General features: G+C 24.5%; 1 protein-coding gene across 5 annotated transcripts in view; it reads right to left on the reverse strand.

The window, feature by feature from the left end:
* LOC132929954 (neuropeptide CCHamide-1 receptor-like) overlaps positions 1–18,125 on the reverse strand; it is a 142,986-nt gene that overhangs the window by 56,263 nt on the left and 68,598 nt on the right. For all 5 annotated transcript variants that reach the window (XM_060995608.1, XM_060995611.1, XM_060995610.1 and 2 more), the window contains one exon: positions 263–588. In XM_060995608.1, coding sequence (XP_060851591.1) covers positions 263–535 — 273 coding nt within the window. In that variant the 5' untranslated portion in view covers positions 536–588. The remainder of the gene's footprint in view (positions 1–262; positions 589–18,125) is intronic.

Below are 18,125 nucleotides of genomic sequence, written 5' to 3' on the forward strand. Positions count from 1 at the left end.
TTATTTATACCTATTATGAATAGATATTGATTGCAAAACATACACGCTAAACGTTGCATTTAAATGCTTGTACGATATAGAGCGCATACAATAAAAACGCTATACATTGACACACTTTTCTCAAATAATCATAATAACAATTTACGCATTTAGGTACGGGATAATTTTGTGGTGTACATGATTTTTAAAACCGTTTTATTTTTTCCAATATTATTATTAAGTTAAGTCTTAAAAGTTTAAAAAGTAATTATTGATAACATACCGTGTAAACAGTGGATGTGAACGGTATGCAGCTCAACAGGACCAGTAGATCACCAAGCGCAAGGCTGAGTATGTAAATGTTCGGCACGTTGATCATATTCCTGTGCCGGATAAATATCAACACCAGAGACCCGTTACCGACGGTACCCACGAAAAATATGAACGCGAACAGTACCGGAACGATGTACGTTTCCGGTCTCTCCGAGTAGTCATATTCGTCTAAGAGTAACGTGCTGTTGGACGTGTCGTTGACGGTACTACTGCCGCCGTCCATAGTTATTCAAAGTTTGGCTGTCAACTGCTGGACAATAATACGGTCGTCATCGTCTGAATCAAAATAAAAAAATGTATTAATACATTATAACAGCAAATTTCGATAACGTATAAACGAGTGGGTTCAACTTCGATGGAGGGGAGTGGCATATAAGAATACTCCTGGTTTAAAACTCAGCCATTAAAAATCGTCTGTCTACAATTGTTTACAATAGGATTTTTTCAACTGACGAAAAATAACTGAGCACTATTTAACAATTATATTTATTTAAAATAAATAATTTTAAAATGAGATTTTGATGTAATGAGTTTAATAACTGCTAACGAAAATATTATATAGTGCAGACTGTAGACACTGTGTAGGATAGCGTTTTATGTAAGATAATTGTTTTTATAATGAAAGATTTCTTTTATTTCTTAAATGTTCTTAATAATATTTAAAACGGATTATGTTGTACTTCTTTTTTGATACAGAGATACTTGAAATACTATAAATAAATATCATACTTCAAAGACGTCATAATCTTGTATAATATGTGCACCAAGCTACGAGTGATCGTTTAAACAACCATTGAATTACGGGTTTAGTTTTCCTGAGAAGTCAATATTTGTTTATTTTCTACAAAATGTATGTCTGATAAAAAAATAAATAGGCAACCTTTATAAAATATTGAATATAAGATTCGACTTTATTCTGGGGCCTTGAGAGAAAATAGTGAAAAGTTGTAAAATTTTATGGAGACATTACGTTCCTAAAATCACCTGCATATTATTATTGGTTCTACACCAGTATTACCTATATTATAATTTATTACGGTTATATAACACTATTATTATTACATTTCTTATGTAATTATAATATACGAGATGATTCATCAAGTATGCTCACCACTATTTTTTCTTTTAATAATGAATTATTTCAAATTTTGTTTTTTAGAAATTTCAAGTTTATTTAAACACTATATTATAATATTTTGAAATTTAAAAAATTATACTTTATGGAGTATCATGTGGTGGCACCAACTTTTTACCATATGAGAATTATCTATTTTTCTATAAATTGTTTAGCAGATGACCTTTTTGACAATTTGATGTGTAAACTATAAATATCGGCATTCTTAAGTGTAGTTTTTAGTTATTTAACTTTATTTAATAAGGATAAATAGTCCATTATAATAATCTTAGAAGAATTGAGGGGCTACAATAATTTTATGATTATAATAATCAAAATTATAATATACTGTCAATATTTTATAATTTTTAAAAATTTTCAGAGTATGACAAATACTAGATAAAATAATTAAATAATTTCATATTATTGTAAAATCATCTTTATGAACTATTTTCCCTAGTATATAAAATTGTAATAACTCAGAATATCTAACTGTTCAATTGAATTTTGATTTAGATAAATCGAAATTTAAAAAAAAATCATCTGCTTAATAGTTTACAATAAAAACCGATTGGTTATATCTCAATTGCAAAAACGAATTTTATCTCGTTATAGTTCACCTCTAATCATATAAAAAAATATAAATAATTTAATATACGGTCTTTCAGCATACTTAAATAAATTAAAATTTGAATAAATTAATTATTAAAGGAAAAAATGAGGGCGACCACACTTGGTGTATCGCCTTGAACAGCTGCAGGTGTGTAGAACGACATTTTTATTTTTCGCTTTTCCTAGCTCCAATATGGGACATATTTTATCTTTGACTGAAAGTCCTTATACTACGCATATTTATTGTTATTTGTGTATTTTGTATTCAGTGCTTGAATTGGAAAATAAGTTTCAAAATGCATTCCTGCAGAACTATATTATATAGGTTTGTATTTTATTTAAAAGAGTACATAGAACGCTAAAATGTTTTTAAAAATAAGATGTATATTATATAACCAGTCTCCTTCACCCCCGATTAAAACCAATCCTTTTGACAAATGACGATATATCACATTACATATCATATATGTTCATGCAATTTGATTAATAATCCTCCTGAAACCTGGTCAATAGACTCTATCGCATTGTTCGTTTAAGAAACGTTCTTCTAAAAATTCTGAGACAAATAGGATTTTAAATTTACATATAAGGTAGATAAGTATAATAAATATCGAATGAGTAATAGTTGTTAAAAAAAATAACAAAAGTTGAATAACTCTATTTTCTCTGCTGTTTATAAATCATAACTCTATATTATTATCTGATTTAATTGTAAGACGCATAGTCGTTGAATTATTAATCAAGTAAATTGGGTATTTTTTTTTTATGAATATAAGTTTAACGTATGCCTGTATATTTTAATTTGTTTTCAATTTGTTTTAAAATTTATAATATGATGTGTTTTTTGTGTTATATATTTCTTATACTGACGTGAATAAATCACCCACATATGAAATAGATTTTTTTAGTTTACAGTAGGTTCTTATAGTTTCGAATTTTTCGTTATATCGAACGAAATTGAAATCCCCTTGAAATGACCATTACACTTAATAGCGTTTTGTTCTCGATAACTCGAAATTATTAATTGTTTTTCGTTATCTCGAATACACACATAATATTTTATGATAAAAACAAAAAATTTAGTTGTACATTCAATATAGTTAATGTAGTCATTCGTATACAAAATAGTGAAATGGAAAATAAGCGTAAATTAAATACCCTTTACATTACTATAAAACTAAAAGTGATGTTAAACAAACTGTTATAACAGATTTAAAAAAATATATATATTTATTCATTATTTTAGTTTATTGATATGTATTATGTATATGTAGTATTTTAATGCTTTAAGTATTCAAACATTTAAAATTATGCGTTTTAAGCGTTCAAATTATTATCGATATTTACATTTTTTTAAAAGAATTTTAATAAAACTCGATATATCGAAGTCTTTGATACCCCTAACTTTTTCCTGTTACTGTACGAGAAATAAAGAGAATCTACTGTATAACTATTATAGGAATACAAAAAAAAATATATATATTTTAAAACTCGTAGTAGGTCAATTTTGTTATATTCTTTTTAATATATTCTTACTGCTAGGGCTATTACAGGTTTCAGTAATTTAATAATATTAAATTCTAAGGATTAGATGAAACCAAAGTTAAGAGATACAACCAATATTAAAATGTTAACATCACATTATGTGTAATATTATAATATATTTAAAAATAAAGATTGACATTTAAAATATTTTAAATATATGTGGATTAAGAATACTTCTTTTAAAAAAAAATATTAAAATTAATTAAAATATTAAAAAACAAGCTTAATAAAATAAAATTAATTTTATTTTGCGTAGTAAATATAAAATTTGTTTCTAAAATTACACTGACAGAAAAAAATATCAAATTTCTACAAAATCCATAGTTTGGTATCTATACGTAATATTTACATAATAAGATTAAATATTTTGTAGATATATCTGTCCGCATTAAATTCAAGTACGTCGTATAATAATATAATGAGCTAAGATTTTATTTTTATTTTTTTTTAATTTTCATATAACTTTAAAAATTATAATTTGATGGTATATCTTTTTTATTATTACTTTTAAAATTCAATCGTAAAGAATATTAAACCTGCAAAATTATTTAAATTTATTAAATTTATTTTGTTCATATATTATATTATACATATTTTTTTTAAACATTCATACTAATTTACTCAATGTTTATACAATTCCTCTAAGATAGAATTGTGTACATACATAAAACACAATATAAAAATAAATAATATATTTACATTGTAAAGTAATATATCAGAAGAAATAAAATAAAATAGTTATTATTATCTATAAACTATGTCACTTCAATAAATATTAGAATATAAAATTATAACTAATTAGATTCCCTCGATTCGTTAACTAATATCAAATAATGTTGATCTTTTGTATTTTAATTATTAACATTTTATAAGTCAAGTTCGCACAGTATTCGCATTTCACGTAGAAAGTTTCTTTTGTATATTTACTCGTAAATAACTTAAATACTGTTAGGGTTAAATATTTTAAACGATTTTATTTTCATATTATTCAATTTTAAATTTAACATTAATTTAAAATAAATTTTCTGTTTGACAAAATATTTTTGAGAACCACAATCAAATTTCTCTTTAATAAGAAATGTTTTTTGCCAGTTGAGACTTCGTGAGTTAATCATAAAGTACACTGTATTTTATTTTAAGAATAAGATTTATTTATTGAGCTAAATTATAATTTTATACTCTTTGTTTTCAAACCAATAACATATATAATGCAAGTTGCTTAAAAGTTTATAAATGTTATAATTATAAATAGATACTGTTGTTTAATTCTGAGTATAACATTTATAATCAAGCTTAACGGATTGAGAAATGTCTTAATATTCATTTTATAAGTCATTTATAACTATTATATAATTACCAAAATGTCGTTAAAAACTATGTCATACATCAATTTGTATGTCTAGTATATCATATTTGTTTAACGTGAATTATATATTATTATATATACATAAACATAACCATTAACCATATATGACCATATAAGACGGCAACCAATATAATACTGTATGTCTGTGTGTAGGATTACTGTAAATATTTCATTATATTTATCAAATTAATTGGTTCAATTTTCATTAAGTGGTTTAAATAAGATCGTTTTACACACACAAAAAAAAATATATATATATATATATAGAAAACGATAGTATTTAAGGTTAATAACAAAATAAAAACTTAATATAGATAAACTAATAGATAAATATATAATATTTTCAATGATAAATGATTCATAAAATTTATTACGTTACTGTAAATACAGAAATTATGTAATATCTTGTAATGTTGTAGTAATTTCCCGTATTGACATAGAAAAGTAGAATTACTCAATTAAGTGACATTTATACATTCAGTATAGATTAATTGTGAACAATTTAGAAATTATATTGACAGTCTATTATTCATCTTTTAATATGAACGTAAAAATAGCATAAAAGTATAACGACAGATATGTGAATACATTAAATGCGTGTAGTTACGTAAAAATACTTATAGTTATTATTTGTCAACATTAATTGATTTTATTTGAAAGTTTGATGATACATTTTAAATAGATTTATTTTTTTAAATCAACATACATAAAATTGAAATATATAGTTTTTGGAATTCAATAATTAATTTTCGTTGAAAAAAATTCGTTGACTTTCATAAAAGTAAAAATTTATACTGAGAGTTGACTGAATAATATAACGGTAAAATACGATTATTATGATAGGCATTATCATAATATCATTTCAATATTTTATTCAAATAATTTTCTGCGTTATGATAATATTATAATTTATTATTGCCGTATTGCCGTTAAAAATAATTCTACTTTGTTTGATATGTTGATGACCATTATTTAATTTCAATATTACTATTGTAGTATTGTGTAATAATTCTTATATTATAATATAATGCATTCCCGATATAATTTACGTAAGACTTATACACCTAAAACATCTAACCGATTTGGTTATGTAGTTATGTAGTATCTAATCAATAGTATTCATTTTTAAATTAAAATGTATTGAAATTTGTTTTATTCATATAATAAATGCATTTTATATTTTGAACGGAGTGATGAATGTATTGATTTTACAATGTGTGTTTTTTTTTAAATTTATTTTTTCGTGTGTCATCAAGTTTTGGAGTAGTTATAGAGCTTTAACTTTTGACTTCAGCTCCCCTTTGAAAAGAAAATTGAATCTAACCTAATAGGGGTGGAGGGTAAAAAGTAAAAAATTTCCAGTAGTTTTCAAAAGCGCCAGGAAAAACCCTGAAAAAGTAACGGAAAAACAGAAATTTTTACGCATAACCACTTTTCGACAAAATCGATTATTTGATTTTGCTGTAACTCAAAAACGAAACATTGTAAATACTTAAAATTTTCACCAAATGTTTATATTAACGTTATCTATTTACTTTTAAATTTTCAAAATATTTAGAATTTTTTTAAATTATTTATAGGCCATTGAAATTTACGTTTTTTCTAAATTTTTTTTCTTAAATGCCAATAAAAAAATATTTTGCTTCCCAAAAAATTTTTAAAATTTAACACAAAGTGTATTATAAGTTCTTCTTATGTAGTAAAACAAAATCAAAAATTATTATTTTTGTTTGTAAGCATTAAAAGTTGAAATGTTTACAAAAGGTTTAAAAAACACAATACAATGTTCTCCATAACTTTTTTTTTCAAATAACTGTAAAAAAAAAAACTCCAGCGTCAAAATAGAAAAAAATTTATGAGCGTATGAAATTTATCTTTATACAAAATCTAGTAAAATAACTATATGTTACATTTTAAATATAGGTAATAATATAGTATATCCTACTAATTATCCTAGACTTACAAATCATCTCCGTTCGGAATCGTTTTTCGTATACAATGACAGGTAGTCATTGCATTCAAATTTAACACATCCATTATAGTAACCTACTCTCCATATCTACACCAGAGCGAAAAAACACTTTATTTTTTAATTATATAATATAATATATTTTTTTTATTTAATTTAAATAAATACAATGCTAGGTTCATATAAAGTTGTATTGTAAAATTATACGTTTTATACAGATACCTAAACCTAATATTTTTTTAAATACACTTTGCCCTCGATGCTCCTTTAATACATGTTTTGAAATATTTGTTAATTATTTTAATCAAAGTGGTAAATATATTATTGCATGCTAAAAACATAAAACGGATTTTATTTGATTTAATTATCAACAATTCAATTTTCATGTATTTCGAGTGATATTATTGCATTATATGTAACGTAATGACAGAGATTACAAAGTACTATGTATATGTTACGCCGAATTCATGAAATTGCCGATTTTATGAAATCGGCAGAAAAATTTCCGATTTCGTGAAATCAGCAACGTTGTCGCCGAATACGTGAAATCGGCAATTTGGCTACCAAATTCACGTAATCGGCAAATTTTGATTGCCGATTTCGTGAATTAGGCAGAATTTTTTCTGCCGATTGCATGAATTCGGTAACATATTATTATGACATAATTACCAATAGTGGATTATAAATAAACAATAATTGCACGCGTGCTGATCGGCATTACCACGCCGTAATCTTTATTACCTATGATGATAGATGCTATGATACGTACAAGCATTTTATCTTGGTCATTGAGGTCTTTTTATTGCACGTACATGTCCTAAATCATCGAAAAAATAAAAAACATAGGGTAGGGCTGGAGACACATTTCCCAAGCCCCACCAATATCATTGAAATCATATTTTCAAATTTTTCTTGAACCATCATTTAGCAGCCAATTAGCAACGTTTGTTAGGTGGTAACTGGTATCAATATTTTTTGGTTAAAATAGGATATTATTTATGGAAATTAGTATTTTCTATTTATTTGGAATTTTTTAATCAATAAAGAATATTATTTTTTATGAATATAAACTAATAATATTACATTTAACATTCAATAACTTAACGAGATTTGTTAACTTAACTTTTTTAACTTTTTTTTAACTTTTAAACTATTTTTTATATACATATAATATTTATTATTACAATTTGATTTTATTATATTTCTGGCGTTTTATACATTTATTTAAATTAAATTATGTTTTATAATTTTTTAAGGAGGGTCTTGCCGATTTCACGTATTCGGTGACAACGTTGCTGATTTCATGAAATCGGCAATTTCATAAATTCGGCGTAACATATACACTATATAAGACGTGTGTGTGTGTGTGTGTGTGTGTGTGTGTGTGTGATAATAAATAAGTAGGTAACATTATCTTATATTATACTGTTTAGATATATAATACGATTATTATACGTTACACTTTATAATCAGACCAACTGTTCTTATCTTAAAGTCCAAAATTGAAGAACAAAAATAAACTTTTAATACTGGCGTATAAGTACTAGTAGTACTACCATCACCAACACAAATAGGATTCGGCGCCACTGTGTTAAAATAAATATTTATTAAATAAAGAAAAAACAATTTATAAAATTCATTAACTTTAAAACAATACTGTACGCTAAAAAAATTAATAAATTTCAATTGATTTTTATTTTAATTAAATTTTTTATTGTATGTATAAACACTGTGGTATAAAATTGTGAATATACATTTATCGATTCTTATTTGCACTCGTCTGCTTTTAATAACGAGATTCATCGAAACAATAGATGTGCATTATTACTATACTTATAATTACTATACCGTATTATAGGATGTTGAATTAATTGGTTATATAATTTCATATAATTTGTCATATCGTAAAGTTTGAGGCCTATACAATTAAATATGGATATTTATAATATTAAATATTTTTTTTATAATTTTTAAATTAGTCCTATATTATTTTAAGTTCCACCGGAACTGAATGTAAAATGCACATCATGGTATAGTATAGAACATACAATTTTTTTTTAAATAAACTCAACATTTTTCATACAATGCATAAGAACAACTGTAAATATTATAATGAGAGTTAAGTACTTGTATATTTCTGCGAATAATAAAGAAAAATGTACTTATTATATTATAAGTACTAAATGATTATAAGTTACTATTATATAATATATTAAATTGAAATATGTCAAAGAAACTCAAAAATAATTTATGATTGTTTAAGAAACTTTCATAAAATATATTTATTTTAATACAATTTAAAAATACTGCAATGTTCGAAGACAACGAAGAAATCGACTATCCTAACTTAACAATAGTATTAATAACTAATAATATTATAAGAAGTATTTTTGTATGTAATTTTTTCAATTTATTCTCTACATATATATTTTTTAATTACAAATCTATTTAAACTTAAGTTTTTGGATATTTTAAGAATACTTTAAGTCTAGAAATTATTTTTTTTTTTATAAATATTTTTAGAAAGTTTTAGTACCTAACGATTTCAATAAATTATTTTTGAATTAACATATCCATTGAATTTAATATTATACATGGTATTTAAAAAAACTCCTAAATAACAGTCGTAAAGGCTTCTTAGTACGAAGACATGAAAAATGTGAATATTAAAGTAAATACCTAGATATATATAAGTGACTGATGTGCGTTTTATTCGACGCGCCGCTCTCATTTAATTATTTACTAATATATATGAGAATTCCAAAAAAACGTATTATGTTAAGCACGTATTTAAAATTCAGACGATTATACTTTAGCGATAGATAGGTCACTTTACCCGTATCTTAAAATTATCGCCTTATTGAATTTAAAATCAATTATCGTCACATTTTTATAATAGTTCAGAAACAAAATCTTTTAGTAAAGTTTTTTTCAATTATCCCAAAGACAATCATCATAAATTGTATTTCTACACGTTAATTAAATTGTGCTGTAAAGTTCCATATGACCCGGATTTAAACCAAATAATATACTAAAAACAACTTTTGAAGCGCCTGTATTTTTCTAAAAAAGTACAAAAAGGAACACATAATGTATAATAGCTATTGTATTTCGCTTTGTTCGGAATCCAAAACTTTGAAAAAGAATTTATAAATATGTTAAAAAAAAATAGTAAAATAGACAGCGAAAAAAGTTTTAATTAATGAATATTATAATTGAAAACTCATTATTGTGAATCCTACGCTATTCTTTATCAGTTATCCCCAAGATATTACGGATGTCCAATATCCCAATATAATACACTGGACAGTATACTTTATTATGCAACAAGTCATTCCTTATAAATAATATTATTAGCAAACACGGCACATGACCTAAGTGGGTCTACTCGTGTGAGATAATAACTAATAAGATTAGCACATATATGTAAGTACATCCGTTCAAGTATAAAAATACCAAATGTGAGCACATTTTTTAGTTTTAAAATATATTAATTTGCTACGTATAGCTGAATACTATTGTATTCATTATTTTATTTTTGTTCCATGCAAGCTAAAACAAAAATAAAATAATAAAGTATGATAAAAACAGTAATTTCTCTAATAAATTATTTGTATCAAGTCATATCAAGTTAGAATTAAAAATAATAATATAATATTATTAATTAAGAATTAAAATCATAAAAAAAATTGTAATGCATTTAGATTATAAGATTAGATTTTTATTAAACATTTTAGATAGTGTACCTATACAGATACAGTGAGACATATACCTTGCATCATATTAGCATAGGTTTAATATATTCATATAAACAATATGGAATAATGTGGAAAAACAAAAATAAATAAAAATTATGGCTTCACTAGGAATATTTAAAACTTGTACATTTAATAATAATCGTATGATTAAATAAAAAAATAAAAAAAAATAATTTTAATCAAAATATTATATTTAAACATAGTTAACATATCTTTTTTTTATGAAATAATATGTAATTTAACATTATATATAACACTATTAAAAGTCTCTTCTTTGTAATTTCAAAAAAGAGCAAAAAATTCAAAAAAAAAAAAATGATTTTTTCCAAAATAATATTGATGTAAAAAGAAACTGTATTACTAAAGGAGTTGGCTGTTATAATATTGTTCACTGAGTTCAAAAGGATAAACGAAGATAAACTAAGATAAATGAACACAGTGTTTGTCTTCAAACTTAAAAAAAATAGTGGTATAATAATGTGTTTTGGATTAAAATTTATCGTAGTTAGAAGGGATTAAGAAATATTTATAATGTTAAAAGTACAACAGAGTCTTAAAGGTTTTCAAATAAATTCACTTTATAAATGACCTATTACAAACCATTATGAGCTTATGCTTCCAATAATCCAATACTTTAAATTTAATTTATAAAACTCTTCATTCAAAATATAATTAACTTTTTTTAAAGGAATTAATATTTTTTTTTAGAAAACGCCACATTTGTTTAATAAACTATCACACGATCACATGTTGCATGTTGTATTCTTACAAATAATACATCCAAATATCTACCAATATTATGAAAATCAGCAATAACCGGAGAAGTGTCTAACTATAGCTTATTTTTTATTACATGATGTGAACAAACCTATTGTTATCTTATTATTTTTTCATTTCTTCTTGATTTAAAATTAAATTTTATGAGTAATTAATCTTAACTATCAAAACCCATAGTAATATGATACTTTAAACTAGTTTAAAGTAAAGTAGATAGATTAAATTATTATCATATATATATAAATAAAACCAACGGTATTTACGATTTTGACATTTTGTGACGATGAATACAAATTTAATTTTGCATGATCGTTCTTACACCATGATTTAATTTTTTTGAGATGATGTGATATATACAACTTTTTATAATAATTAAAACTAATATAAAAAATCTATTATGTCTTACTCTTATATTATTTGATATTTATAAAATGTTAAATAGACAAACCAAATGCGGTATCTTTTGATCCATTTTCCAAGGACATATCTACGCATTAACTTGTTTATTATTTATAACTATACCCTCAAGTTTCAACTCAGACATCAGTGCATATTATATTGTAAATAAACGTTTATTTACATGAACGCATAAATCGTGTAAGACTCCGCATTACGCCGAGTACGACGAAAGAATATAAATACACTACCGGCACTATTTAAAATACATATGATCACGAAAAATTCTCTCAAAAATCTTTTTAGGTACATCGTGTATTCGTTTATGTTTCCATATAATGTTATTGGGTGTGGATACACTGAGTAGGTTATATGTACTGATGATCTCCTCAGGTACTAATGATAATTTTTTCTTTATAAGTTAAGTATTTTACATAAAAAAAAGTCATAATATTGTATAGAATTATATCCCATTTAAAATTACGTATAATTATTTATTTTAAATTTAAATGATTTATTGGTGAATGTTTTAAATTTAGCTTGTATATATTATACGTTTTATATTCCTAGTTCCACTGATTAAATCTACAGTAATATTGTTTTATTTAATTTAAAAAAATATTAACAGAATTTTATCAGATAAACCACCATAAGAACCGTCAATAAAATTTGAAAAATCTATACTTGATCTATAATAATTGAAACGTAATAAATGATTATTGACATTAGTTTTAGAAATTAAAATAATGAAATGGATATTATTATACGATACGCCTACGAAATTATTTTTTTTTTTAGCACATCCGTCATTATGATATGAATGTCGACGTCAATATAAACTATTTTAAAGGGTTTAATTTTAGCTCTATTGTACGAAAACAAATACAAATTAAGCCATAATTTATTTATTGTTAATTTAATTATTAATTGTTAAATAAATAATATTATAATAGTTAAACATTTACCATACTATTAACGGCGGGGAACATTAAATAAATATATTTTACCAAGTAGATAGATATAAATAGGTATGTAGGTATTTACGCTGAAAGTTACTTGTGCAGTTAACGTTTTAGGTATCTCTCCGTTATATAACAATAATAATAACATTTTTGGAATACGACATTTTTATTTTTATTCCACTTGAGTAGGGTACATTTTTGTCAAGATAGTCCAAAAATATAGGATTTAAATTCTGGGAAAAAGTTGTCATAGAAATTCGATGTAAGATTTGTAAGTATTCTGCGACTAAAATTATCCTTATACATATAAAAGAAGAAGGACTTTTTACGTTCTAATTTTGTGACTACACTATTTAACTTTTTACCATTTTTTTTTCACGGAGATGTTCCAAATACTCTTCTGAGTATCACCACGTCATCTGATTCTTCATTTTTTTCGTCTGAGAGAAGGGAAATGGGGGATTGTATTTAAATGTTACGTATTTTTAGCGTGTCATTTAAATAAAAGTATAATAAGCAATATTTCTCTAAATATAAACTATATTATACACATGTTACACGTATAATATGGTTAGAATCTAACCATTATACCTATATTAGTGCTAACAACTCTGTGTAATTTGCAGTCACCAAAAATATTGCAATTCATTACAATTTCGCCAAAAATATAAATTTTATTAGCTACCAAGATTGAACCTACCACACATAATACATATTTTGTATGAAATATAATATTTAATAATAAATACGACTTAATACTACTTAATCACCTTTACACAACAAAATAACATAAATATTGTTAATCTGCATTTCCAATATAATGTTGTTATAGTATCATTGGAACCCGACCAACCCTAACGTGACCTTAATCCAGAACTCGAGATGGCGATTGCGGTGCTATAGTGATTCATCCGCAGATCCAGCCGACAGTCGTGAACCTCTGTACTCCATCGAGCAGCTCACATGATTAATAAAAGTTGTGTGGTTGTAAGTTTCAGCCATTAATATGTGAGTTATGGGAAGTTATAAGTTTTTATTGATATATATATATATATATATATATATATATTTCAGATGATCATATACAAATTAAACACTAATTATATCAAAGAGTATTAATGACTTTCATGTTTTTGAAATTTGTTTTTACATAATTTGAAGAAAACACAATTTTTGAAATACAAATTTACAAAAAATTTGCTTTTTTGCTATTATATTTTTTAACATTTTACATTTAGAAAATTTTTAATTTTAAGCAGAATATGTTTAAAAGAATATTAATCAAAATATAATTTTGAACGAGTAGGTAGTGATGATTTAAAATTATTTTAAATTTAGATAAACATAATGAAAGGGTATTTCATAAAATGTTAGTTTACTACTTATCCTTTGCTAATTAAAACATTAAATACTTAAGTTAATTAAAATATATTCAAAAGCATCTATACATTTTGGGATAACGAATGAGAGTTTATTGCTAAAATAAATAAATTGACAAAGTTATATCATACTATTCATACTATTTATATTACAAAGACTTCGTCAGGGGAAAAATATAATACCCAGTGGTGTGTGTATTTTGGTTTGAGTGTACTTTAGATCATGGGAAATCCGGGGTAGGCGTTCATCGCTTATTTGACTTCAAATCCGACTGAGATGGGTAATTCGTCTATGGATGATTGGTGGATTTCGGTTTAATGACATAATGAGAAAAACAATTTACGTTTATTTTCGCCTGGAAAAATTAATAACAAATGTTTATAACACAGGTTTTTAACACGGTCGAGTTATCGTTTCCAGTGGAACATTTTTTTTATAATGTCACTATAATAATTTAAATCGATTTGAGATTTATAAAGTTATGTTCAAAATCTCCTCCGTAGTGTGTTTTATGTGAAAGGTAAAAAGGAAAAAGGCAATTTTCAATTTTGTGTTGATTTAGAGATAACAGTACCATACATCATTATATTTTGATTACTATTACACTGTTTATTTATTTATTATTATTATTATTATTATTATTCGAGATATTATAATAAATAATAATGATACAAATTCCATTTTTGATATCTCTTTTCAACCCAATTATAAAAAGAACTTGTGTGAAAAAATGCAAGTTTTCGGACTCAATGATTCGGACTGTGTATCGAAACATCAGTCGGTTTCATTTTTTATATTATATATATAAATTACGGCTGAAGAAATGATCGCCATCGCTCTTAATAACGATCTGCTTCGAGTACCAAAAACCGTTTTAAAATAGTATAGTTGTAAAATATGGGGGTCGTTGAAATAATCCATTGAATCAAGAGGACATGCTGTAAGAGCCCCGTCGTGATTTTGATCTCGTTCACTCAAGTCATTTTTCACTTATTGTCCCAGCATTCTAAAGTTTCACTGGCTATTTTCCCATTCTACACGTTTCAAGTTTCAAACGTAAAATTAAAATATTTGACGTATCTCATTAAATTATTTATGTATGTATGTACTTAACTTAATTTCAAAACGAAATTAGATATGTGTATTAAACTTTATATGTCTCACGCTATTCGCTTGTTACACTAAAAGTGAAGAGTTAAAATTAACAATTTTCACCATATTACATTTATTTTCTATAAATTCGTTTCCCTCCTGTAGCTTTAAGCATCTTCATAATAATTATTCTTATTGCATCAAACGCTCGCTATTTGGGTATTATTTTTTTGAATAACATTAAAGTAAAACAACTACTTTTTAACCAAAGACTCGGGAACCTCTACTTTCTGTTGAATAAAAAAAAACAAATATCAATCTTAAAAATCATTTAATTCTACACAAAGCATTGTTAATGTCTATAATTATTCTGGTCTTACGACCACTCCACCTGATAACGGGTGCGCCTTTCTACGTCTCCAATCATACTTTGCACTCTGATATTCTGATATACACATAGACATATCCATATCCAAAACTGTTTCCGCTTTCTATAAACTATTTATTAGCTAACCACCCAAACTCCCTCATTAGAGATCTCAATTCATACGATATGACCGGAAATCTACCTATAGACTATAAACTCGCCAATGGTGTAGATACCTAGTTAATCATCATTAATTAATAGCAAGTAAAGGACTCACTGCTATGAGTCCTTTTTGTCAGCCAACTCGTAAATAATTTTAAGATAGTAACTTTCACGCAAAAATAAATTAAAAAATAGGTGCTCACGAAAATTATTATAATTAAAATACATAATTCCGTCCATAAATTAAATATTATACTATATAATACGATATATTTTTGTAAGTTAAGATACTTTAAGCCATTTATAAAATTATATACCACTCATAATAAAATACTTATTTATAGTATTTTTAGCACTCTTTCATCAAGAGTTCGTGACAATGTCGTAACGGTTCATGCTTTGGTATAATAAGTTTTTAAATAAATTGTCATCGTTTTTATTGCTTACACTTATTAAGTTATTATTTTCATTATTTAAATACTTCTTACTCACAGTCTACAATAGATAATGGATTATTTATTAATCTATAAAACTATAAATAGTATAACAGTCGATTTAACAATGCAATGATAATAATATATGGTTTCTAACATCCTAAGTATTCACAATAACAGTTGTATTAAATACAATTATAATTTAAGAATCTAATAGTTATTGTTTTCAATAACATGTATGTGTTATAAAGTCACTAATCACCAACTGGATAACAGTTTTATATTATTTTAATATTACAGTAATAAATAATAGAGAAATGTTGCATAATGTAATACTTTTTGAGAAAAAAATAAACTTGCAATAAATGTCTTCGAGTTCATAAAAAACATTTTTATGAGCTAAATATTATAGTTTGATATTCAGGACATCTCAAATATCAATAAACATGATTTAAAATTGTATATTGTTGAAGGAAATAACAATGACGGTATTTTTATGTTCTAATATATTATACAATTTCAGGGCGTTGTCGTCGTCTGTTTATATATGCCAATATGCAAATAAAAGGTACTGTAAGTCACAGTAAAACTGTATCAAATACTATAAGTTTAGTGTCATATAATATTTCAAGTATTTTTTTCCCCCATCCAACGATGATATTTAAAATATTCAGCTTAATGCTACATAAGAATAACCGAATAAATATATTTTTAATGGAGAACATACACATAATATATTATTTATATATTTGAATATAAATATCGTTGGTCCAGTAAACACTACACTGCAATTTAATAAATTTAATATGTATAATGTTTGCCTATATAATCTGCAGCTTCTGATAAAGATTTATTTATAATACAATATTATATATATATATATATAAAGCTACGTAAAACATTCAGTATTTTTTTATCAAAGTTCATTATTTTAAAAATATTATTTTTTATGTTGAAAAAAAAAAATAATAACTATAAATTATATACTACTATTATTATACAATATATATTTACATTATAACGATTCATAAAAATTATTTAAATAGTTTTTTTATTAAGTAGAAATATATAAGAGACGGATAGTAAATTTATCTTAAGATAATCAAGTATGTGAAAAATATAATTCAATTCTGTGTAGAATAACTTAATTATTTAACATTTTCGACATGTTGAATGCTTTGGACTCTTGATTGCTCGTTACATACAACTTTTTTTGACTTTGTGCGCTAACTTATTATACCTTCTATAATCTTATCATGGTTTATGGAATGGTATAATTTATTTCATGGCTATAACTTAATAACACTTTAGAAAACGTGGACAATCTTTCTTTGTTCAAGTTATCACTAATTTTATAGACCTAAATTTATAATTTATGTGACTTCCAAGTTTAATTATGTTCCCTATTGTAATAAATACAGCTAATCTTAAATAATAAAATCAACTAGGTAATTAAAAATGATTTATTATTTTTAAATAATTGATATACAATAAAAAATAATTCTGAATAAAACGTAGTTGCAAATCTAAACGTTTATAAAAAGAAAAATAGGTAAAAAATCTATATTCAAATAATAACTTTAAATATCTAAAAAAAAAAAATTGTACATAAAAATGCGACAGTATAAAAAATATAAAAAAATAAAAAATGATCTCTGTTCATTTGATTTGTCACCGAAAACAGAATAATAATGAAGAGATCGTATTATTCTTTATACCCCCAAAATTATTATCATGGACATAAAAAAAAAAAATAAACGTAATATCATCGATAACCAAAATATTCAAATATATTCCTTGCCTCGTTCAGAATCTAAAACCATCACTTCTAACGCTGATCAATCAATTTGACTCACGATAGTAAAGTGTTTCAAACGAT

This window comes from Rhopalosiphum padi, chromosome 4, assembly GCF_020882245.1.
Source record: "Rhopalosiphum padi isolate XX-2018 chromosome 4, ASM2088224v1, whole genome shotgun sequence".
Lineage (NCBI taxonomy): Eukaryota > Metazoa > Arthropoda > Insecta > Hemiptera > Aphididae > Rhopalosiphum > Rhopalosiphum padi.